General features: G+C 42.4%; 1 protein-coding gene across 1 annotated transcript in view; it reads right to left on the bottom strand.

The window, feature by feature from the left end:
- PDE7B (phosphodiesterase 7B) overlaps nt 1-24,304 on the bottom strand; it is a 162,583-nt gene extending 138,279 nt beyond the window's left edge. The window contains exon 1 of the mRNA XM_083435043.1: nt 23,261-24,304. Within this exon, the coding sequence (XP_083291169.1) occupies nt 23,261-23,377 (117 nt within the window). The 5' untranslated portion in view covers nt 23,378-24,304. The remainder of the gene's footprint in view (nt 1-23,260) is intronic.
- Nucleotides 24,305-25,060: the final 756 nt, after the last annotated feature.

Consider the following 25,060-nt stretch of genomic DNA (forward strand, 5'->3'; position numbering starts at 1 on the left):
GCATTGGTTACCCCTCCCAGTTTGGTGCCATCTGCAAATGTGATGAGAATTTGATGAGAGGGAATGGCCCAGGGAGAGTCCAGAGAGCTGGAGAGAGACTCCTGGAGGGCTTCATATCTCCCCTGTGCCTGGGGTTCCCCACCCCTGCTTTCAATGCAAAATGTTTTTATTTCACCTTCTGGATACCATTTCTACTGATGCTGAAACTTTTGTCCCATGACAGGCTTATAAATGACTTGAAGTATGATATATGTCCAGATAACACACTGAGCCAAGGCACACCTTGCTTTTCAATGACAGATCGCTAAGTCATTTCCATAAGCACAACTGCAATACCACTCCAGATCTACTAGGCAGATGCGCAGAGACTGTTTCTGGTGGAGATGAGAGATATTGCTCTTTCCCACTTTTTGTGCACACTGTAAGACACACTTAGCAAGTCTGGTGCTCTTTGAAGTGTGCACCACTCAGAGTGACGTTAATCACTGGTGGCAGTCTCTCATTGTAGTAATCAAGAGTGTTAGAGGTTACATAAATGAATGTCACCCCGATAAGAGAATATGAAGCAGACAGTCTCTATAGAAGAGAATGATTGGGAGAAACAAGGAAAGAGGAAGCAAGGAGGAGACACTAAAGGGGGGGAAACAGGGGAGGAGAATGGAAGTGAGATGCAAGTTCACAATTCTTCTCTCTCGCACATAACATATCAGGAAATATATCAGCTCCTCAGTTTCCTTATCTTAAAAAGGGGGAAATATATTTAATTGTAGTGAGGATGAATATACATCCTGAAGCAGTCATATAATATTGTTATAGGAGGATGTACTTTCTATAAACAGGGGAAGAGATACTGTTTTGCAGTCCATCTGCTTTGAGTGGTAGGAAGACAGCCTTTATGAAACCAGCTTCCTTGACCAGCTTTTAATGTGTTATGTTTTATTATATTTTTATATATGTTATATATGTTGGAAGCCACCCAGAGTGGCTGGGACAACCCAGTCAGCTGGGCAGAGTCTTCTTCTTCTTCTTCTTCTTCTTCTTCTTCTTCTTCTTCTTCTTCTTCTTCTTCTTCTTCTTCTGTGTACTTCAGACTAAAGGTGGTATTCAACTAAGTTTTACTCAAAGTAGACCCACTAAGTTAGGTCCATTAATTTCAATGGGACTTTTCTGAGTAAAACTTATCCCCTGGCCATTTCCAGATGACCTTCTGATTAAGTATTTATCCTGATTTGTTTGCAGAGAGGTTAGACAATGTTGGCGATTTATTGAGCATTTCAACATTCATTTGTCTGAAGAGAGGTTAGATGACATTGCATCAAGCAAGTACTGTGCCACATTTTCCAGTGCATTTCCCCATAATTTTCCATATTGCAAAAAGTCTGTTTTTTATTTTATTTTATTCTAGGCTGAGCAAGTATTGGGATGTACAGTAGGAAGAACCAGACAGACAGGACAGCAGGAAGCACCACAGCAATCCAGGGTCAGCATATCTGGGGTCCCAGTGCTGACCCCCAGGGCTCACTGACCCTGTGCTTCCTCCTCTTTGGTGTGGCTGCCTATTCATACAAGCAGTGACTTCCACCACATCCTCCCCATCTAAGAAGTGGTATAGATTCCCAGGGGGAGAGAGTGAATGAGCAGTAGTGACAATGTCAATGAGGAAAGTGGGCTCATAAAAGGAGGGGGTTCATTGAGAGAATATTGTCCAATGATCACCCCCTGCCCTCTCCTCCCCCAATCTAGAACCAACGTTAAAATGCACATCATTTTGAAACCGGCATGAGTTGGAAATGTTTATCTTCACAAACCTGATATATATGTTTTTGTGTTGTCTGTTATGTCTATAATGTGCAATTAATACATTTGCTCCTGGCCGCTTCATGCTGAGAGATTTGCAGCTAACAAGCAAGGAAGGTGATGTCTTGATATCTCATGTGTAGGTATGGAAGGGGGGATTTAATTTGCTTCCCATTTAAAGGCAAATCTACCTAATTCACATTTTCTGATGCAAGACTTGAACTGGAACACAGCCACCCTTTGAAATTTGCACTTCTTCAGATTTTGAAATGCAATTCTCCAGCTAAGTAATGTGTACAAAAATGCAGGTGCTAAAGTAAAGTGTGTGTAAAATGCATACGTTATTGAAAATAGCATACAAAATGCATTATGTAAGAGAATATTGCTTTGCAAAATGCATATATTTGGCGAAATTGCATACAAACACATGCACATTAGGGTAAGTTCAAACTGAAATGCTGCAGAATTTTCACGAGGACTCATTTTGTGTGTGTGTATTTTAAAGGTGCAAACTGACATGGAGATATGGCAAACAGAACTTGGAAAAATGAGAAACAGAGATAAGCCAAAACGGTCAGATTCATCCATCCCACTTCATGCATAATGTATTTTAGTCCCCGTTTTGTGGTTAGACAAAGCATTGGAAAAATTAGCATCTACACACTGATTGAAAGGACTTGACATATGCATGAGTGAATACCAAATGCAGTAGCCAGGGGTGCCCAAACTTTTCCCCAAGAGGGCCAGAGTTGATGAAATGAACATGCATGAGGGCTGACCAAAGTTGTTGACCTTTTTTCCTTTAGGATTGTAGTTGTTGAGCTTCTTTATGATTTTACCCCAGGACTTTGGACACACAAGGGGTGAGGGTGAAATCCCAAGCTTGGTTATTTTACAAATCTATTACCAAAGAGAGCTTTGCATGCCCTATAATTTTGTTCTGCATCGTCAATGACACCCCTGCCAAAGCCTTCCCTTGTAAAGTACACTTTGATGCTTCACTTTGTCTGGTTTCCAATCTTGTATAAACTGTTTCCTTTATGATTTAAAGAGACAGTAATCAGTGTTGTTCACAACAGGAAATATCTGATGGGCTGTAACTGGTAAAAGCCATGCTACATGCCACCTTCTTTTTCTTTCTTGCATTCTGCCCATCAATGGACTTTTGTGGGAGTTTACTGGGCTTTAAAAGGAGCAAAGATGATATCTTTTGACTCAATTTCTGAGCAAGAACTGAATTAGGATACTAGTGCAAATGTCAGGACCTATTTAAAGAAGAGAAGCGTCTGATGGAATGGAGTGCAGACTTAGGGCATTCAATTCAGCAATATTAGAAAGTTGCCCTGGGAAAAGGCAAAATGCAAATTCCAAGTTGTTTTGTAAAGGCAATGCGAATTGACATCATTCGGCTCTGTCAGTGATATTTTGCCTCTTCTGAGAAGAAGCCCCCAGGGGTCCCCAGAAGAAAATGAGAAAATGCCTGTTTTCAAATGGGCTATGAAACTAGTTAATCAGAACAATGAATATACCAAGTTGGCTCAAAGATGTAGAACGGAGGTGACTATGCACATGAAAATCCATGAGAATTCATGAAAAGATTTGGCCCAATTGATTTCTGCTTTGAACTCAGTGAATGTGAGCACTCAGTGTCAGAGTTTATTTGAAGTTAAGTAGGTGTGAACTTGATCAGTGCCTGAGCGGGAAACCAGTGGCAGTCCAATGTCATAGTCCCCCAACCGTACCTATGTACAAGAGAGAGCCCCTCTTTTCCACTGCCTCTCCCTGAGGGAAAAATAGCCCCCCAATGTCTCTCTCTTTGATTGTTAGATACCATCAGCCCCAGTCAACATGACCCATGATCAGGAACGACAAAGGTTGTTGTTGGCTACCCTTGCTTCAATTTATGTGGGAGTGAATACACACAAACACAAACACACACACACACCTCTGTGTAAGTTATGCGTGTGCCAGAGGTGTAAATCTCAGCCAGTGAAACTTAGTGTAAAAAAATGGACCATCCAAGTACACAAGAGTGTCTATGTTTTCCTATATGAAATGTTGGAAGGGGTATGATGGAAAGCTCTCATTCACCTCCACAAGCCTGCTCACCAAAAGGGGTAACTGTACATGGGGTGCATAGTCAGGGCAGGTGGGGGGGACATGATAATCTGTAACTTCTCACAAAACTGTGAAGTGAATTTTATTGCACAATCTCCATGCAATCAAAAATCCAGGGCTTAATTTTAATATAGCTTTGAATGGAAGTTATTCACAGCTAACTTTAGCTGGTTCAGAGCCAAGGAGTAGGGCACCAGCAGTATTTTCATGACTCTATCTTAGGTAAGAAGAATTTGACCTTTTTATCTCATCCTCAAAAGAAGCCTATGGTGTGGGTTACTTACTTACTTAATATCAGAATCATGCTTAGTATCTGTATAGTGCTTTGAAGAGTTTTCCATGCATTATCTAGTTGTAATCCTCCCAACGCCCCTGTAAATTCTATTATCCTCCATATTACAGACAGGTGGGGGGAGGGCTGAGGGTGAGAGAGTAGCTCTTCAGCCAACTGTTCTGCCATGCTAAGGCACAGTCAGCCTTTATTTCCAAGCAACGGACCAGAATGAAGACTTTTCCACTCCCGTCTGCCACTCAGGCTCCACCCCCGAGTTTGCCCCGATAAGGCAATTTCAAAATTTGGGATAGCGACTTTAGTCGCCAACCGGGGCAAGTCCCAACAGCCAACCACCATGTGGAATTGTTTTGTCCCCGGGTGTGTGAGGGACTGCTGGGCTGGGCCACACCACTACCCACCTCTGAACCAGGCCATTTTCCTCCATATTACAGATGGGAGGCAGGAGGACTGAGCTCCTGGTAAAGGTGAGATTTGAAGAAGGGCCTTCCTGATTCATTGCTAATTCTCTTTGTCTCTATATTTCACCTGGTATGCTGGAAGCCACCCAGAGTCTCTGGGGCAACCCAGGGTACAAATAAGTAAGTAAGTAAGTAAGTAAGTAAGTAAGTAAGTAAGTAAGTAAGTCAGGGCTCACACTTTTTAAACATTTCACAGTAATAACTCTGATAGGAACTTTGCCAGAAAAATATTCCCCAGTCGTTTCCTTTCTTTGCCCTACATTGAGAATAAAATGTGTATAACAGTAGATGAATCTTTTCGATTGAGGCCTCTCAGCACAGTATGATGCTGTAGCAGATATACCAAATGTTTAGACAAGTATTTCAGGGACTTTGCATGGCCATGCATGGCATTCATTTGGAAACTTTCCCCAGTAAAAAAATGACGACAGTGAAGTCAAATCATGTTATGCACATGAAGTCAAGGCATTAGTGATAACAGCTGTGTGCTGTTAAGAAGAAGAATAGAAAAACTTTTCTGAATGGAAATACTACCTCATAGTTTTCAGCCAAATGGATTTTTTAAAAAAAACAAAAACAACACTCCTAAATTTTGGCAAGAGGTGATTTCTGACCTTCCCTTGGTTGCTGTATTGTCCTTCCGTCACGACAGCAATTCGATATGGCTTGGATGGGGCCCCTTTCTTCCCACTTCTTTCCATTAACTATTGGTACTGATAATTTCACTTTTTAAACAAAACAAAACCAAACCTCTCTTTTCCTGTGAGTCTAGGCAGTATACAGAGCAATAGAGATCAACAGCCAAAAAGGAACTAAAAGAATCCCTAAGCAAGACTAAAGCCAAGTTTATGTTTGGATGAAGTGCAATATCAGCCACTGGAACCAAGTACACACGTGTGCAAGGAAACACATAATGTTATAGAGGATTTGCTTTCAGCTGCTAGTTAGGCAAGCCAGAATGTTAGTCTTGCCATGGATCTGCATGCCTCATAGATACAGAGCTGTGCCAGAGCCAGTTCTTCAGTTCAAGGTTGGTGAGAACAAGCCCTTCAGCTACTGATCTGTGCCTACTTTATCCACCCCACAATTACCTCCTGCGTGTTTCTCTCTTTGCCTAATGCTTTGCTATATTTTCTCCTGCATTCTGGCTGCAATCCTAAACTCACTTACTAGTGAGTAAGCCCCACTGAACTCAGTGGGACTTTTAAAGAAATAAACACTGCATTTCTTCCTTGGGAATCCGTGGACAGATGCCCTGACAGCTTTACTGCTAATGCATTATCCTTACAAATGATTTTACTTCTGTTATTGGACCATTTCTGCAGCAAGCTGTGTTTGTGTTGAAAGAGGAAGCATTAAGTCTGCTTGTCCAACAGCAGGCAAACAGGAAGTCGGCTTTTCATTTACATCCCCTGTCCTGCCTTATTCATTCGGTTCTAAACTGTCTGCGTAGAGCATGTTGCTCTCTATGGAATGGCTATAGCAGACAGTAGTAGCTTTTCGGCCAGTTAAAATCTCAGAGTTGATGAGAATTTCCAACTTGAGCTGAACCATTTAAAGAGCTGTGGCAAGTCCCAGAAAGTGCAATTATATTTCCAAGAGCATGGCAGTAATCTTGGAGAAAGCTCTTAATGAATCATAGGCGAGGCACGCTTCTTAGATGAAGCATATGTTTTTTGCTACTATCTTTCACAGCTCCATTTTGTGGCGTGGTGAAATCCATAGGAAAGCCGCTTAAGGGCACGGCCAAACTATTTTGTATCCACTCCTGAAGTGCATTAACTAAAAGATGGTCTTAAAACATAAAAAGACAAAAATGACCCTTTATTAAAGCTTAGAGATGCTGTGTATTTTGGACGTGACACAGACATCTGATTGGAAGGCTGCCTAATGCACTGCTACAGACGTATAATCAGCAGATGGAACTCTGGGTCACAGCTCTCAGATGAAGTGAACACAAGGCCATTTCTCCTTTGGAGACTTGATCTGGCTTTTGACTTTAAAAATTTAGAACAGGAACGGAATGGATTTTTTCTTGGATAAGGACAGCTTAGCTCAACAGTGCAGGGGCCTTGTCTACTGCAGTACCCAAAAGCTAAATTGTTCCTTCTAGAGAAGGAAGGAAGACTAAGGGCAAAGTCTGCTTTTCAAGGATACAGAAAGGCTGGTTCTACGGGTGACAGTCATAGGCTGGCATTCAAATAAGCTTTACTCAGAGTAAACCTATTGAAATTAACAGAACATGGAGGGGGTCATAGCCCCCAAGAGGATCTTGCTTGTCCCATAGTCAAAACCTTGGGTGCCAGCAAAAAACAGGCATGGCTCCATCTCTCAATTGCCCAGGCTGCTTCTAGCATCTAGTTCTCTCTCACACAAATCTGGTTTCTGTATTTCTAACTACCAGACAGTTGTGGAAGGGGGCTCCACCCATTTGCTCTCTGGCACAGAGCCACTTCCTTTGTTACTTTAGTGACCCATACTTTGGGGACCTTTATGGTCCCTGTCTGGTTAATTCAGCAATTGAATTCCTGCTGCAGCCAGGAATTTGAAGGGACTCAGGCATGCAACCTACCCCCACCTACCTCCAAACACACAACAGTGTGTGTGTGTGTGTGTGTGTAGAGCCAAAGCAGTAGCAATCACTAATGAAAATACACATGGAATGCACTATGCATAAACATTGTATGGTCATAACATTATGATGGAAGATTGGGTTAAATTATGGAAAACTGACTTAAAATTTGCAGATTGTTCCCTATTGAAGGAGAATTACATGAAGATGATGTACAGATGGTATACAACACCAGTGCAGTTAGAGAAAATGTACAAAACTAGTTCAAATATATGTTGGAAATGTAAGGAAAAGGAGGGAACATTTTATCATATGTGGTGGGATTGTAAAGTAATTTAAAAAATTTGGTAAATGACATACAATGAATTGAAGAAAATGTTCCATTTAACATTTGTTAAAAAACCCGAGGCATTTTTGTTGGAGATTGTAGAGAAAGACCTGCCAAAAAAGTTGAAGAACATCTTCATGTATGCGACAATGGCTGCGAGAGTTCTGGTAGCACAAGGATGGAAGACTGAAGAAACCCCAACTAAAGAATCATGGTAAGAAAAATTGATGGACTATGCAGAACTGGCAAAATTGACATATAAGCTACGGGACAAGGATAACTGTGACTTTAAGGATAAATGGGAACCTTTCACAAAGTATCTGAAGATGCAACAAAGCGAATTGGACTCCTTGGCAGGTTTTGAATAAACATTCACAATTTTTTTACTGATAATAATCAGCTAAACAGTTTGAGAATCCATACAACTTTGTAACATGCAGAAAATAGCAATATTAGAGAAACCAAAGACTGGAACTGAGGAAAGTCGGGGGGTGGGGTGGGGTTTCTGGGTGGAAGGGGGAGGGGGAGGGAGGAAAAATGGGGGAAAAAATAAGGATATGTTTTTGGATAATATGTCTTGTTATAACTTTGGAGGAACAAATTGTATATATAAAAAAAATCCAGTGCAGAATCTATCAAGGGCTTGCACAGACTTTCTAAAAAGACTGCAACTCTCACCACAATAGTTTTTGAGATGTGGAAAATACTGGAGACTTTTTACTATGAGAAACTGAGGAGTGGAATTTGATTCTCAGTTTTGCTGGGCAATAAATATAAAACTGTGTCATTGTTTTGTGAATTTTCTCATTACTCTGTTGCACACTAGATCTCGGCGTTCAAATAAGTACTCTTCAGCCTTCCAACCCAGCTAGCAATTGTGCTCCTTTGCCGCTGAAGTCCTACTCTACATTTGTGCTATCATAAGAGTTGTCATGGTAATGGCGAACATGAGGTCAGCGTCCATGGCTGGAGTGAAATCCAAATGTCGTTATTCAGACTACTCTTATGTGAAAAACTGGAGAAAAGAAAAGAAAAGAAAAAAGAAAAGAAAAGAAAAGAAAAGAAAAGAAAAGAAAATCATTCAGACTAGACGGAACATCCCCCCTCTTCTGCCGCCACCAATACTCACAATTTCAATGAGGAGGAGAAAGGAATTTATAAGTTTATATAAATAGCTAATATAAGCCAAGAGTGCATATTCTCCAACATTCTGCTGATGAAAACAAACATTTGAGCATTTGTAACATCACAGCAAGGGGTTACAACCTGAGTGCCACACACACACACATCCAGCCAGGTGAATGATTGTGAAGGCCCTTCTTCTAGGCATGGCATTCCTTTCCCTTGCAGTGGCCTGCCTTGGACTGGCTCCTGAAGTAAGGTCTATGTTTATGAGTGGCTGAGCATTGCATGCAAGGACACCTTTGCTTCAACACCCTTCCTTCCTTCTTTCCAACAAGAATACATTTCGGGCCAGGGAACTTCAGAATAAAGAAGCAGCAAAAAACAGTTTCTTCTTCAAATCACCTCTCCATGGCTTCCCCAAACCTTCAGTATTCCAAACTTGTTGGCAACTGTAAAAACAAGTGTCCTGAATTTTAAGAGGGGTGTATTTGGAGTAGAAACATGGAGGGCATCTCTCCCACACTGCTCTGGTTTAAATTTCTTCTTCCAGTGCAGCAGTTTCTTCTTCTTCTCAAAATAGGATCTGGATTCTCCAGATGACCTGTTTATTGAGCATTCATCCTGACTTGTTTGCACAGTGCCTGCATGGACATTATAGGCTGTCCCCTGTTTATTAAAGCAATTATTCTGGTTTGTTTGTGCAGGGGTTACATATGACTTCCTGCCAATTTATTGTTGCCCTACACCTTCTAGTGCAGGGCTGGACCAAGGGCTACATTCTCTTCTGGGGACCCCTGGAGGCTGTGCACAGTGGTAGACCTACATTTTGGAGGCCCTGAACCTTGACCTGTTATGGGGGCCCCACCAATGAGGTCTAGCTAAACCACTGTTATTTTCTTCCAGGGGGAATGAGAGAAGCCAATATACCGTATTTTTTGCTCTATAAGACGCACCAGACCACAAGACGCACCTAGTTTTTGGAGGAGGAAAACAAGAAAAAAATATATTCTGAATCTCAGAAGCCAGAACAGCAAGAAGGATCGCTGCGAAGTGAAAGCGGCAATCCCTCTTGCTGTTCTGGCTTCTAGGATAGCTGCGCAGCCTGCATTCGCTCCATAAGACGCACACACATTTCCCCTTACTTTTTTTGGGGGGGGGAAGTGAGTCTTATAGAGCAAAAAATATGGTAAACAGATCCACTCACCCCTAGTTTCTACACACAAACATACATCTATCCTCCATGCAGCAGCCAAGCAAGGGGAATTAACAGAGTTTAGGGACAATTCCCAACCAGGCTAAAACACTTGAGGATGGTGAGCCTGGGGAAAGAGTGTGGCATGGGAAGATTCCCATTGGCCCAGAGAGCCATATTTGAAGGGGGTGGCCTAAGTTGCTCCACCCTGTTCTAGTGTATTTCTGTATCACTTTCCTTGCTGCAAAAAGTCTGGTTTTTGTGGGGTGGTTGCACCAGAGTGTTTTAACCCACTTTAATTGCACAAACATAAATTTGTCGTTACATAATTGAATCTCCCCCACAAAATAGTGATAGTCTGAAGGGGACCTTACACACATCTGCATGTAATATATAGATAGTGCCACTGCCTACAATATTGCTTTCGTACAAATATTTAAGATAATGTTTAGTAATGGATCTGTTTGAACTCATTACAGAATAGCTGTGACTCAAAACACATTTAGTTGCATTAACCATCTGGATAGACACCGGGGGTGAGAAGGTAGGATGGAAGGAAAGTAAAGCAATCCTATTTTTGTGTCCGCACAAATACAACAGCTCGCATCAGCGCCAGAGACAAGGTGCATCTGCCCTCCCACCACACACGACGAATTTACTTCCAGACAGATTCAAGGATGGGGCTGAAACGTGATTAATTGTACAGTACTGCATGGATATGGATGCACAATAGCACAGGTTTGTTTGTTTTTATTTTTAAAAATGCTCCCAATCTTTGCAAAATGCAAAACAGAGATAGTATGGTAATCTGTCAAGGATAAGCATCAGAAAACAGGAAAACAGAAGGAGGATGCAAAACCGTTTGCAGATATCTGTAATTTTGAATAACGCCATATCTTGTATAGGACGCTTGACAGCCAAACTACATGTTACACCCAGTTTCATGTTTCTTCAGCAACAGCACCATCCCCTGGTGTTTTTCTTGTTGTTGCATTTTTCAAAAAAAACCCTGAAAAGTAGCCCCAGAAGCTGTAGTTGAGAGTGTTGGACCAGTGGTGAAGTAAGTGACCTGTCCTTCCTGTCATTTGTCCACTTAAATCTCACATACCACACAACTGTTTCCCCTCCCCCCAAAATCCTGATTTTGGTCTTCCACACAAAGCTAGGCATTCTCCTCTCTCTCACTTTCTTTTCCATTTTTAAGTACTAGTATAAAAGACCACATTATAAAACTGTGCTGGTTTTTTGTTTCCTCTATGCATTGTATATCTTCTTGTGTTTGGGTCCATGAATAATATTAGGATGCTAAACCAGAAAGTGACTTTAAAAAATATATTGATGAGTTTTTATTTTTACTGGTGGGACTTCACACATAGCACCAAATGTGGAGGAGGTATCTGACATAAAAGCTGGCATTTACCATGAGCAACAGAATGGAGTCTTCCTCGCCTCTATTAATGATCCTCATATAGAGAGAAAGGAGTTCTGGTGGAAATCAGAAATGCATACTAACTATTATATGCATGTGTGTATTCAGGTAAAGAGCAACAGAAACATCATTAGAAATTACTCACTTTCTTCAATGTGGAGTTTGTTCAGCTGTTGCCAATAAAGTTATTGTTTTACTACCCTCTAAATGAGGACAGAAGCTTTTTAACTTCTGAAAATGTTTTCTCTTTTTAAGGACAGAGTTCATCTTCGGCTTGATGTTTTTTTGGTCCAAAAAAGCAGAGAACAGCAAATCCTTTTCTCTACAAACAAAATGTGCTACTTCAATGCTCCCAGTAATTTCCATAGCCTTGCTTAAATTGTTGAAAGTGTTAGAGGTACAGAAGTTGCCAAAAAACTACACTTGGAAAATATATTATGCTTATATGCATATATTTTGATAGAATGAACTTAATGCTTTCAAAAGACGGCTGTTCAGCATGCTGAAAGCAGTGTCTCTCTCTCTCTCTCCCTCTCTCTCTCTTTTATCGGCTTCCCACACACAGCTCTGTAAATGGGACCCCCATCCTGATGCATGGTGACACACTCTGATATTCCACTCTTGGAAAACTGCTTGCTTGGGCTACTCTTGAGGAAAAACCAGCCAAAGCAATCTGGAAAGTATGGCACATTTGAACAACGCAGTCCTGATGGCTCAGCACTATTTCCTTGCAATGATGTGTGCTTCAGTATCTGTACACTTATGAACTCCTGCTGACAGTTGCCAGCTCCATACTTTTCTTCTCAACACCTCCTGTGAATTTAATCCATCTTGCCATCCTTAAATATAACCTAAGGCTGCCACCACTTAATCAACCCCAGCTTCCAATATATTTTAGTGGGTTTTTTTGTTTTGTTTTTAAGTGCTTTAACCCTATGTTTGAGTTAGAGCGCCTGTGTTTTCTTCTCTATCATCCCTGAAGCGCTTCTGGACTCACAGAGTCACCACTGGACTGCTGGTAGCCAAGCATAGAGGGAGATGGAGTGTGTGGTGACAGGAAGAGCCTGAGGAGAGGCAAACCAGTGGCATCTCTTTTTCCAACAGTTACTGTCTGCCGGCCCTTGCCTTTAGTTTGTGGAGCACATCCGCAGCAGGGAAAAGGAGTGCTAACTAGGAGTCACACTATGGCATGAGGGGACTTCAGTTGCTGCAGGTGTTCAATGGAGGAATAAAGTGGAGTCAAGCGTTAGCTGACTATTCTTACAGTGTAGTTGTGCCAGCAATTTTCTGTGGCTTCCCTGCCACAATCCTCCTGAAAGCAACACCAGTTATAGTGGTGGCGGCTGCCTAGCTGCATGGTGACCCATGGCTTTCCTTGCATCTTTCATTTATACTAGACATAATGGCACAAGATAGCCACTGTGGGCTGCATGTTCAGAGAAGCAAGGCTGATAGATGCAGTGTGCAAAGGGGCACATGAATGGAGACAGGAGGGTGCTGAGGTAAGAGGCTATATTGCAAAAGGAGAGAAGAGATGGGTAGGCCCCAGATTTATGAGTAAACATGCACAGGATTGAAATTTACAAGCAGAGCGGACCAAGTCTGGTATCATGCTAATGCGTCAATTAAACATGCACACAATTGAGCTCTGCAGCTGGAGATAGGTTTCGGAAGAGACTGGGTAGCATAAATAATCGTATGGAATTTGCTAACATAGCATATCTTCTTAAACACTGACACTGCAGCACTGGCCCCAGATTCAGAGCAGGAGTCTTCCATGAGTTTCATTTTTGTGTGAGTTGGTAAGACTTTTGCCTTATGAGCCATAGCTCCTCACCTTAACTAAAGGTTTTGGGAAATCAGCCAAATTATGCAAATCCTTCATGGTTCGTGTGTATTTCTGCCAATCTGTCCAGCAAGAATGAATGAAGGAGAGGAGGGTTTTGCCCCAGCATTCTGTCATATAGGTCCTCTGAAGCAGCAGAGGACCTATATGACAGAATTCAAACAGCCAAATCTGGGTTGGCAAAGCCAGAGGAGTTGTTGCCTTACAGAACAGATGAACTGGCACCAAGCAGCTATAGACTGATGATTCTAAAGTAAAACTGGTGGCTCTGTCTCTTCCAAGATCTTCTTGGGGCCCTGAGCTTGCCTCCTCCACCTCCAGAGGTTACCAGATGGAAGGGAGGTCTTAGGCTGCCAAAGGGACCCTGCATTGCCTGATACATGAATAGGCACATGCCTATCATAGCCATGATGTATTATAGTATTTTAATATTTTTTTGGAAGCCGCTCAGAGTGGCTGGGGAAGCTCAGCCAGATGGGTGGGGTATAAATAATAAATTATTACTATAAATTATTATTATTATCATTCATGATGTCCTGGTGGTAATGAGAGAAAGATTAGAGTTGGGCTGGAGCTGCTGGGAAATGCCACAGTATCTTGCTCCTTCTCTTCAAACCTTATGTTGAGTCCTGGGTCCAAGCTTGAATTTATTCTATGTTTGCCAAATTGTTGGTTTGTTCTATTTGAATTTACTGGCACGCTTTGTAAACTGATTTCACTTCCCCTCCCCAACACTTTGTACTCGTGTAAGTGAATGATTGTTGTATGCAACTTTTGGCAAAGCCCACTGGAATGGTGACACGTAAATAAACTCAATCAACCCATCAAATAGTTGAAATATCAAAGATACCTTTAAGGTACATTATTTTCTAGAGGAAACAAAGGGTCCTCACAATGCCAGCCAATTTTTGTTCTTAAAAATTGCTGAATCCCAGCCTTTTGTCATCCGAGTTTCCAGCATGCAAAGAGCTTGTACACCTCATGAAGCAAATTTCATACAGACAGAAGTCATTGTATCAACTTTATAAGAAACAGAATTTTCATCCTTAAACTGATGGAACACTTCAAAGTTGTCCTACCATCACTGTGGAGCACAATTGGGGAGCATGTGGTTCTCCAGATGTTGTTGGGCAGCAGCTTCCATCATCCCTGGCAATTGGCTAACCTGGCTGGGCTGGTGTGAGCTGGAGAACAGCAGCATCTAGAGGGCCACAGGTTCCCTATTCCTGCTGCAGAGCTTTTGTTGTGACTCTGTAATCAGGCAGTGGGAAAGGAGGTGGGGAGAACTGAGAGGTCTTCTGATCTCTTTTCAGTCCTGCAGTTCTTAAACATTCTTTTAACGTGCATTATTAATCTTTTTCACAAGCCTTTCTCCTCGTCCCAAGGTTATGGTGGAGGGGAAGGCCCTATGTGCTCATTCTGTATCCACTTTTTCCATCCCAGAGAGAAAAATAAGATTTTTCAAAAGGATTAGAAGAGGGAAATAAGTTGTGCGTCCACAAAAAAAGGGAACAAGGAATCTTCACTTTCTAGGCTTTGCTAAGTGTAAAGGTATTGCACTAAGGGGGAGTGGAAAGAATGGGGACAGTGTTGGAGTCATGCATTGATTTGAATTTATATTGGCAGATGCTGCATGAGGTGTCATATTTGTTCAAGTTTTGTTCCACAGCGGTGAGCTGCAGGAATCATAGATGAAGAAAACAGACTTGGTTGGGATGGCTGCAGATGTCTTGGCTAACCTGTAAACACCTCATTCATTTTCCCCATTTGAAATCTCTAATGCCATAGAGGCCCATGGACTCAGAGTCTTCTTAATCAGATACTTATACATTTTTAAAATAAGGACCCTTCTAGTCGAGCCTGAACAAGACTGGCAAATATCTTCAGGAAATGACTTGATGGCAGCAGTTTCCATCACTATACCAGTTTACAAATCACTTTGTGAAATGCATTCAGATACCCCTACCTAAAGCTCTTATCAACAGGGTACCCTGTACATCAAATGGATTTCTTGATCTCAGTGGCGAACATTTTTAAAACAAGGAAGCCATTTAATAACCCTAGGGGTGGATTCACGTGTGGGGAATATTGCATTAGATTTCCTGATTATAATGCTAGCTCTTCTGTCACTTTTCTAATGTTCCTTCTACACTTCAATAACCTTTGTATTATGGAACTGTGGCTTTTGGACCAATATACCTGCATGTCATGCTAAATTTCATTCACACCAGTGACACAATAATGAACATCATGAGACAGCATCACTACTCCCACTCTTTTTGCACATGCATGCACCATGATCCCCCCCCCCATGAAAACAGCAGGAAAGAACTGGACGTCAGTATACTGCCCCAAATTTTATTCCCACAATATTCTTACATGATGCTTGTTGTACTTCACTGCTATTGCCTATGCATATATTTGCAACAGGATAATGCCTACTAAAGATGTGCTGAACAACAAAGGAATCGTACCTATACCATCTTCAGCCAAACATCTCTATGTGCCCTGTACCCTGACATACTGACAAATACGTGAATGCCAGATATGCATACTTGTACCTCCTGATTTTTTAGGTGTAGGTAAGCTGCCATTCCATCTTGTGCCCATTGGAATAGATGCACTACATTTCCTTGTGGGTCATTTTGAAGGCCAGGATAGGCAGGTGAGATCTCACTGATTCAGCAGAAATTCTGCACCAGCTGAAGCTTCTGAACCATCAGGCAGCCCTACATATAACGTGGTTCAGTAATCCAGCCTAGAGGTTACCAGAGCATAGACAACAGAAGTTAGGCTATCCCTGTCCAGATAGGGGTGCAGCTGGGCCACCAGCTGAAGCTGATGGAAAGCACTCTGCACCATGAAGACCACCCAGACCTCAAGTGACAGCAGAGGATCCAGGGTTACCCCCAAGTTATGCCCCTGCTCCTTCAGAGGGAGTATAACCTCAACAAGAGAAGGCAACCTCCCAGCCATCTGGTCTGTGGAACCACCCAATAACAGTGCTCAGTCTGATCCAGACTGAGCTTCAATTTGTTGGCTCTCATCCAGTCCATTACCAAGGCCCAGCACATCCATTGCCTCACCTGAATACAGTGGTACCTCGGGTTAAGTACTTAATTCGTTCCGGAGGTCAGTTCTTAACCTGAAACTGTTCTTAACCTGAAGCACCACTTTAGCTAATGGGGCCTCCTGCTGCTGCTACGCCGCTGGAGCATGATTTCTGTTCCTATCCTGAAGCAAAGTTCTTAACCTGAAGCACTATTTCTGGGTTAACGGAGTCTGTAACCTGAAGCGTATGTAACCTGAAGTGTATGTAACCCGAGGTACCACTGTATTGTTCATACTGCTTAGTTCTAATGGGAACTGAAGTCTAACAATATCTAGAGGCTTCAGGTTCCCCATTCCTGTGCTAAACCCTAATTTCCTGTATCGGGGAAGGGCCCTGGTTTAGTGGTGGAGGATCTGCTTTGCATACAGAAGGCTGCAGGTTCAATCCCTAACATCTCCAGGCACAGCTGGGAAAGATGCCTGCTTGAAACCCTGGAGAAACACTGCCAATCAGTGTTGACAGAACTGAGCTAGTCAGATCGTTGGACTGACTTTGTATGAGGCAGCTTCCTATGATGACTAGCAGAGATCAGTTCAAGGTCCCAGGACAGCTTACAGACATGTAGAAAGCTGAATCAATGCTCCTGGCACCTAGAATGAAACTTTGTCTCAAAGCACTTCAGGAACAGATAATGTGCTTCTGATCCATCTATTCAAATGAGGAGGGATGGTTGAGCTGTGATGCAAATTATATGGAAATTTTATAACAGCTTTCAGGGAGGCTTTGTCTTTTAGAGGACACTTAACATGAACACTATTTTCCTCTGGTGGGACATGCTCTAGGTCTTGCAAGAAATGCTGCATGTGTAGCAGATGCCCGCTTTGGTGTGGCATCTGATGCAAAGCCTTTCATTCCCATTTTTGCATGTGTTACCTTGGCCAGTGGGCTTGTTTGAAACAATACCCAGTGCCTTTTGCAATTCTGTTTTTTAAAGTGGGAGGAAGAAAATTAAAAGTCTGCTTCTTCCTTGCAAGCTTAAGTCTAACTCTATCTTCCAATTAGAATAATTGCAGCCTACTTGTCGGCCCACCTCCGCTTTGCAAATCAATATTCATTCCACATCTGATAACTTACATGCACAGGAGCAAGAGACGCACAGAGAGGCTGCATGTTGTTCTATCTCAAAGGTGGCAGGTGGCTGCATTTCAATGTTATGTTATGTACATGGGAGATGTGTTTACACAACATTTTTACCAGGGGGTTTACAGCTAAACTATTGCTGTGAGTCCCACTGCAAATGCTTGCATTTTCTCATGGCTGAATGTCAATTCCAATGCCATGAAGGCTGGCAACATAAACCCCACTTGGTGGAAATTCCTCGCAGGCAGCCGCAGTGCCTGGAGACAGGCAGTCAAGTCATGTATCCACAGCAGTGACCAGAGGAGGAATGACCATTGGGAGGAGCACAGAGAGAAGAAACACCTTGGTGCACCTGTAGCAGCAAAACCAGACACCTTCATCTGCCCCAGCTAAACAAAACATGTCTCTCCTGTATTGGTCTCTACAGTCACAGCAGGCACTGTAACTCCATTGTGCCTCAAGACAGATGGATGCCAACAACAAAATGGTTATTTTACTGAATGCGTATCCACTAGGGAAATGAATAACTGAGCCTTGTATAAACTTGGTGGCTTTTTGTGGTATTCTGTTTATTTATTATTGCATTTATACCCCACCTTTCTTCCAAGGTAGCACACCTGGTTCTCCTTCAGTCTCCATTTTATCCTCACAACAACCTTGTGATGTAGATTGATCTGAGAGACCCAGTGCACATGACTGACGAGTGTGGGTTTGATCCTAGTCTGACACTCTAACCATCACACCACACACTTTTGTACCTGGTTCCTTTATTTATCCTCTCTCTCTCTGTGTGTGTGTGTGTGTGTGTGTGTGTGCTTTGCCATGATTCATCTGAAGCTTCAAGTCCTCCACTAGGAAAAATGTATAAATGATGTTTGTTTTTTATTGGGAATGTGCAGGAGGTGAGTATTAACACTAATTTGCTTGCACAGAGGTTACCAGTCTTCCTGTTAATCAATTTTTTAACGTGCACTTTTCAGCACATTCACTGTCACATTCCTAACTACATTTTTTGTGGATTTGTTGTGACAGAATGCTTCAATCCACATTAATTGTGAAAACCTAAATTTTCAGTATTGGGATGCTTAATAAACAGGTGCTCTGGAGAAGCCCAAAGCTTCCTGATCAAATGTGATGCCCTTCAAAACCCAATTTTTCTGCAAGTAGATGCAACATAATAAAAATTGCTAATAATAAACCACAAAAAAATTACAACATTAAAAGTAAAACAGTAGTACAGTAGTATAAGTTATCGAAAGGGGCAAAATAAAGATTAAGGCTGCATACACACAACATTTTATTCCAGAATCAATGGAGACTGAGTAGTTCTTTTTTCAATGTAGGCCACCCACAATCTACATCTATTGCATATGTTTTAGCCTAAAAAGAGCTTCTTGAGAAACTGGTTTCGTTCTGAAAATAAAAGCTCATTGCAGATTGATGCTGCAATACCCTGCAGCGTGCCTATTTGGAAACAGATGTTGGTGGTCCTGGCAATGGGCCACCATTGGTCCACATCTGCTCAATGACATAGTGGGTGGGCATATACCAAGGTCACAATCACCACTTCCTTCTTCATTCACCTGGGACATTTGCAGGGAGGAAAAGGGGAGAGTTTTCAAATGCATATCAAGTAACCACACCCAACCTCGTGGACAGGAGGATCTAGGATCAATCTAGATTGAAAGCAGCATGTTGAGGACAAACAATTTTGGATTGGGAAAAAAATAACAAACTACATTTGGTTAGTGTGCATGCAGCCAAGGCAACCAAGAAAACCAGAGAGGACAGTGGCTGCAAAGCTCATCTCCTTCTCTTCTTTTCAGTCTTTACAGCAATATACTACAACCTCCCACTCTTTCGGGCCAGAACTAGCTCCCAATCTTTTCTCCAATTAAATTATAGCAACATTTTGTTCATAGGCTTCACACAGTCAATCATCATCATGTCGACAGATTTCAAACACATCCATATATCTGCAGCCCCTGCTGGAGAAACCAAGTGTCTGGTTATTTATATTGTGTGAAGAGAGGACTGTTATCAGGCCCCTGGATACAATTCATTGTTTCTGTGAGTGATGACAAGCTTCCTTCCTGTACTTAACATCTGATTAATGTTTGACATATTTTAATGAGAGCATTGAGTAGTCATGAAGAGGAAATAAAGAAGGCCTTGTCGTGGTCCTCTTCGGAAGGGACAAAATTGAGAAAATGTATGGCAGAATGCTGGAGACAGAGGAATACCAGTGAAAAATAAATGTATGACGTGCCTCCCAATGACTAATTTGCAACTCATTACATTATTTAGAAACGATGGAAAGACTAAGGCTTGGTTCAGACACCCACTGGCTCTACAAAAGTGGTCATGGGAATTGGGGTGGGAGCAAGGGCTGCTAGTAGGCTTGCAGCCTGGTGGAGACAGCATGGAGGCATTAGTAATATAAACCAGGGCTTCCACGTGTGACCCAAACATGTGGCTGCTGTGACTTCTGCAGTTATGGAGGCTCTTTTTGGGATAGCCTCGGTTGTGTAAATGTTAGTGGCTGTCCCTAAAATCACCATGTAGAGGCCTCAATTCCTACAGTCAGCACCACTGTAGGATCTCCACCAAGCTGTGAGTTAGCCAACAGTCCTGTGCACTCAACAGCTGTCTGAAATAGACTCCAAATTATCTTATTCAAATGGGTGTGATTCCAAGATGGGAAACATGCCTCCATGGCTTCCTGATCTTAGTCAAAGCCTGCTTTCTTCTCCTTCCCACACTATTCTACCCGCTGCTTTCCTCTGTCCTTGTTCCATCCCCTTTTGGTTGGACATTCAACTAAGAGCGTGACCTGGAATGGCTTCTGCCTCTAGACCTGGCTTTGCTCTCCATCCTGATGCAAGTCCCAATCCAGCCAAGATCTATAGCTCTATCTCTCTGCATGCTTAACTGTCTGTGGACTGAATTTGGTAATTGGGAAGTCCTAGTATACTGGAACAGGTGGTCACCCCTTGCATGGATGCAGCAGCTGCGCCAAAGTGAATGCTACACTTGCAAAACTTTGAAGCAGATTAGCCAACTTGGTGCCCTCCAGATGTTTTGGATTATGATTCCCATCATATCCGACCATTGGCCACAACCTCTGGCGGGCACCTCCTTGGCTACCTCTTCAGAAGAATGAGATAGCAGGACACCATTGCTTAATGCAGGCTTCCTCAAACTCGGCCCTCCAGATGTTTTTGGCCTACAACTCCCATAATCCCTAACTAGCAGGACCAGTGGTCAGGGATGATGGGAATTGTAGTCTCAAAACATCTGGAAGGCCGAGTTTGAGGAAGCCTGGCTTAACCATAAGTTAAAGAAGTATGAGGCCCTGTTTTCTTTCTGACTCATCAGGCACCCTTAGCAACTTGATAACAAATTCTCCCTCTGCCATTCAAATCAAGATCTGCCATATAACCAAGTGTGCATGCACACAAAAGCTCATACCAAGAACAAACTTAGTTGGTCTCTAAGGTGCTACTTGACAATTTATTTATTTTTTTAATATATTTTTACTGGGGTTGTGAGGGTGGGATGGGTTCAGTTAGAAACAACTTTGGGAATAGAGCATTCCCACTTTGCATTGTTCATTCTTTTCCTCCCACCATACAACATTGACCCATCTAGTTTGCTATACATACTTCATTCCTGGTAAACCAAAAGGGTAAGTGGTAATGTAAGTGACGGTATCGTAGAAATGTATAAAATTCTGGCTGTGGGAAGAACAACCCTGGGCTAAAAATAAATATTGCTTCCTAAATGGCTCAAATACTGCCCACTAACTGCCAGAAAATAATGCCTTATCATTGGGCATTTGTAGGAAAGTGCAAATGATCTGTTATCCTTCCTCTCCTTTCCTCTGGGCTGGGTGGAAAGCTTAGAATGAATGAGTGATTTCCCCCTTCTATTCTTCTTTGTCTGCAGCATGACTGTGGCCTTCTAGATGTTGTCAGACTCCAACTTCCATCATCCCCAACCATAATGGTCACTAGTTAGGGATGATATGAGTTGCAGTCTTCTGAAGGGCCACAGGTTCTTCAGCCCTGGCTTATAGCCTCTAAATTTCATTCCTTGCACCACAAAAATAACGCAAGATGGGATGAATTAGCCTTTATACAGGAATCCCCTCCTCCAATACTGCTTCAATACATGACTGCTTCTTAAGTCCTAGGGGACCCTATTAGCTGTCCCAACTGTGGCAGAGGCATGGCTGGTTGGGACTAGAGAAGGAGCCTTCTTGGTGGCTCCATCCAAGTTATGAAGTATCTTGCTCTGCAAGGTTTGCTAGACTCCTTCCCTTGCCATTTCCTGCCGTTTTATGAAAACTTTCCTGTTCCAGTAAGTTTTTCTCAAGCCTGGTTAGGGCTTTTATCTGCTGAGCCTGTTTCAGTTCTTATATTGTGCATGTTCTCTCTTTCTGTGTGTGTGTGTGTGTGTTTGTGCTGTTGTTTTATGATGAGATCGTCGTATTTCAACTGGTGTTAGCTGTTCTAAGCCATGTTAATGCATTAGTGGGATATAAATCTTTTGCAGAAATAAAGGGGACACTATAGCATATGTACACAGAGTGATGATTTGTTCCCAGTTGAGAATGCTTATTTGGGAAAGGACAGTCCCCCTTGCCAATTCTGTTACACTGCAGGTCTTATAACAAGGCTTGTAGTTCTGTAGCCCATTGTGAAATAATAGGCTTATTTACACAAGCTCACAGGTTGTTACTGTGAGGCAAGTAGGAACTTTCTATCATAACAACCCTATTTTGCTGCTGCTGTTTTTTTTGAAACAACAGCCACCAGCATCATATATCAAGCACGTTTAAAATACATGTAGACAGAGAGAGAGAGAGAGAGACGATACAAAATGCAAGGAAGAAACTGGAGTAGTCTAATTTTTCCTAAACATGGTGCAGTCTGAAAGATTCAGGCGCTTTAGAAATATTTACATGCAACTTTTCCACAATGCAGTCTTTTGCCATTCTGAGATTATTATTGTAAACCAGGTATAGAGAAATTGTTGTGGGACTCCAACTCCCATCAGCCCCAGCCAGCATAACCAATGCCCAGGGCTGATGGGAGCTGGAGTCCAACTGGTCCCCACTCCCCTGTTGCAAACCAAACACAGCAGAAAACTATGGAAAATTAATTCAGCCCTTAACAAGGAGAATTAAGATAAGGCAGGTGGTGGGAAACAAAATAAAGCCTTGACTGTCCTTGTGAGGCAAAAGCTAGTGCAAATGAGAAAGAAGAACCTAGAAGGATTCTGAGCAGTATTCAGATTTTGTGAAATCAGTCCTCTCTGGTCCACTTCTCAGGCTGCATCTTCTCAGCATTATCTCTCTCCTGCTTCCTTGCCCTGAACAAGACTTGATTATGTGCTGGATCTTACCCGGTGACCCTAGCTGACTTCCTTTTCCACACAGAGCAACGGCAGGATAATTAGTCAAAACCAGGACGATGGCTTGCTTAGCCAAGTTCATTTTTCTACTTTGACCCTACAGTTAGTCTCTCCTGGCTGACAATTGCCATTCTGCAGAAGGGACAGCGCCAGATACGCTGCCTCAGCTTACAAATGCAATATGAGACAAACAGATTTAGACATTATTGCTGTACATGTTATAGGTCCAGTAAAAGAGAGAGAGAGAGAGAGAGAGAGAGAGAGAGAGCACCCAAGAGAGAAAATCCAAATCCATACTCCACTAAAAACATATAAAGATGCATAGGTAAATACCATTTGTTTTGTCTCAAATCAGTCACCTAGGGCAGCTGGCTGTCTCTGCCTCTTGATGTCTTGCATTTGAGCTGGATTCTACCCCCCACCCCACCCTTGTGCAGATTAAAGGATCTAATCATGGGAACACAGCAGAACCAAAAGTGCTCAAACTTACCTCAGGCATGGACAACATGGGAAGCTTGTTCTCGAGTTCCTCTGACCTTGATGAAAGTTCCTCCCAGAAATCACATTCATATTCTTGTGCCTTCACCAGACCCAGTTCGAACCACATAAACTTGGAAGTGAAATCTCACTGATTTCAAGGGAGCAGCATTCCAAGCAAGTGAGCTTCGTATCACAGCCTTAAGCACAACTCTTAACAATTTGACACGGACCTATAGAAAGCAATCTGGGAATCTCCGTCTACAGGACCCATTTCCTATTGGTGCACCTAACTGAGGTGGATATACATACCAGATTTTGTTTTATGGGACTGTTTTCTTTTTAATAGTTGGAAGTATCCCTGAGTGAGGCAGGGTAGGGGACGTGCTTTCCAAATTAATAAAATCAATATGCTGTCCCTGCAGAATTTTTTTTTCAAAACACTTCTCTCTTTCTTTCTTTTTTACAAATGCTTTTTTTTGTAATACATAAATGCAACAATGGCACTTCAGTTTAACTTTCTACTGCCATGACTTGCACTAATACCAAGAAGCAATATTGCTTACATTTTAACATACAGGTATTTTTCCACCTTCAGAATTTTACTTCTGGGCCAGGGAGTGGGAAGAGAAAGAGAGAGCTGAGGGAAGGTCACAAAAAAACAACAACCAATGAAGGCCATCTGCTCACAGCTGTGAAACAATGAATACAGTTCCACCTCATAAGTAGCTGCTTCTAATTATGAAATTCACTATGCTTTTCTCTCTAGAATAATATGAAAAAAAGACTCTGGAAAAGAGTGGCACTATGGCACTGGATAGAAAACTGCCTAGAAGCACTCCCCCCCACTCCTAATGCCACAGGCCAGGAAATAATATCTGCTCCAAAGCTAACAAACTTAAAATGTGCCATTTCCATACCTCTTCCCTCACACACGCCAGTTCGATCCAGGCTGAGGCCTCTGAAAGATATGCTGCAAGAAGCAGGCGCTTGGGAGGCACATGCTGTAGCAGCACTGTTCTGACATTTGCTAAGCACCAGAGTCCCTCAAGTGACTGGGAGCTAAGCCATTGACGTCACTGAACAATAGGCAAAATATTTCCTCCTCCTCCATAGCCCTGAACTGTAAACACCAAGCCTGAACACAGCAGGCTGAACATTTGGGGAGAGGTGGGAGAAAGAGAATGTGAGAAGCTCTCAAGCGATGCTGCCTGAAAATAAGCAGCTGCTATTGCTGCCGCAAAACAAGCGTCTTCATCTCCATTCTCTCTGTGTGTGTGTGTTGTGTGATTTATGCTGTAAGATTGTTGGAACAGACTTGATTTCAGAGCCCAAAGTAGTAGAAGTGTTATAAGGAAAAACAACATCCCTCTTTACATATATTTCTTTTTTCTTTTTAAAAAAAGAACCTGTCCCCATTGCTCTCATCTGTCCGCGTGCCTTAAGTCCCAGGGATGCATTTCCTGAAAGAATTAAATTATCTTCCTTTTCAACCAGTGGATATAAGAGGATGTAGAAGAAGCAGGCCAGAGCAAGGGGACAAAGGGGCAGAGAGCAGGAGGAGAAGGAAAGAGGGAAAGAAACATACGGAGTCTGCCTTCAACAGTTAGGAATCTGCCTTGTACTGCTTCAGACCATTGGTTCATATGGTTCAGTACTGTCTGCACTGACTGGCAGCAGTTCTCCAGGATTTCAGACAGAGCTTTCTCTCTGTGCTACCTGGGAGTGCCAGAGTTTGAACCCGGGGCCATTTGCATGCACAGCAGATGCTCTGACACCGAGATGCAGTCCTTCCCTTCCTCTACTGTTCAAA

The sequence above is a fragment of the Podarcis tiliguerta genome (assembly GCF_965153285.1).
Source record: "Podarcis tiliguerta genome assembly, chromosome: 3".
Taxonomy (NCBI): domain Eukaryota; kingdom Metazoa; phylum Chordata; class Lepidosauria; order Squamata; family Lacertidae; genus Podarcis; species Podarcis tiliguerta.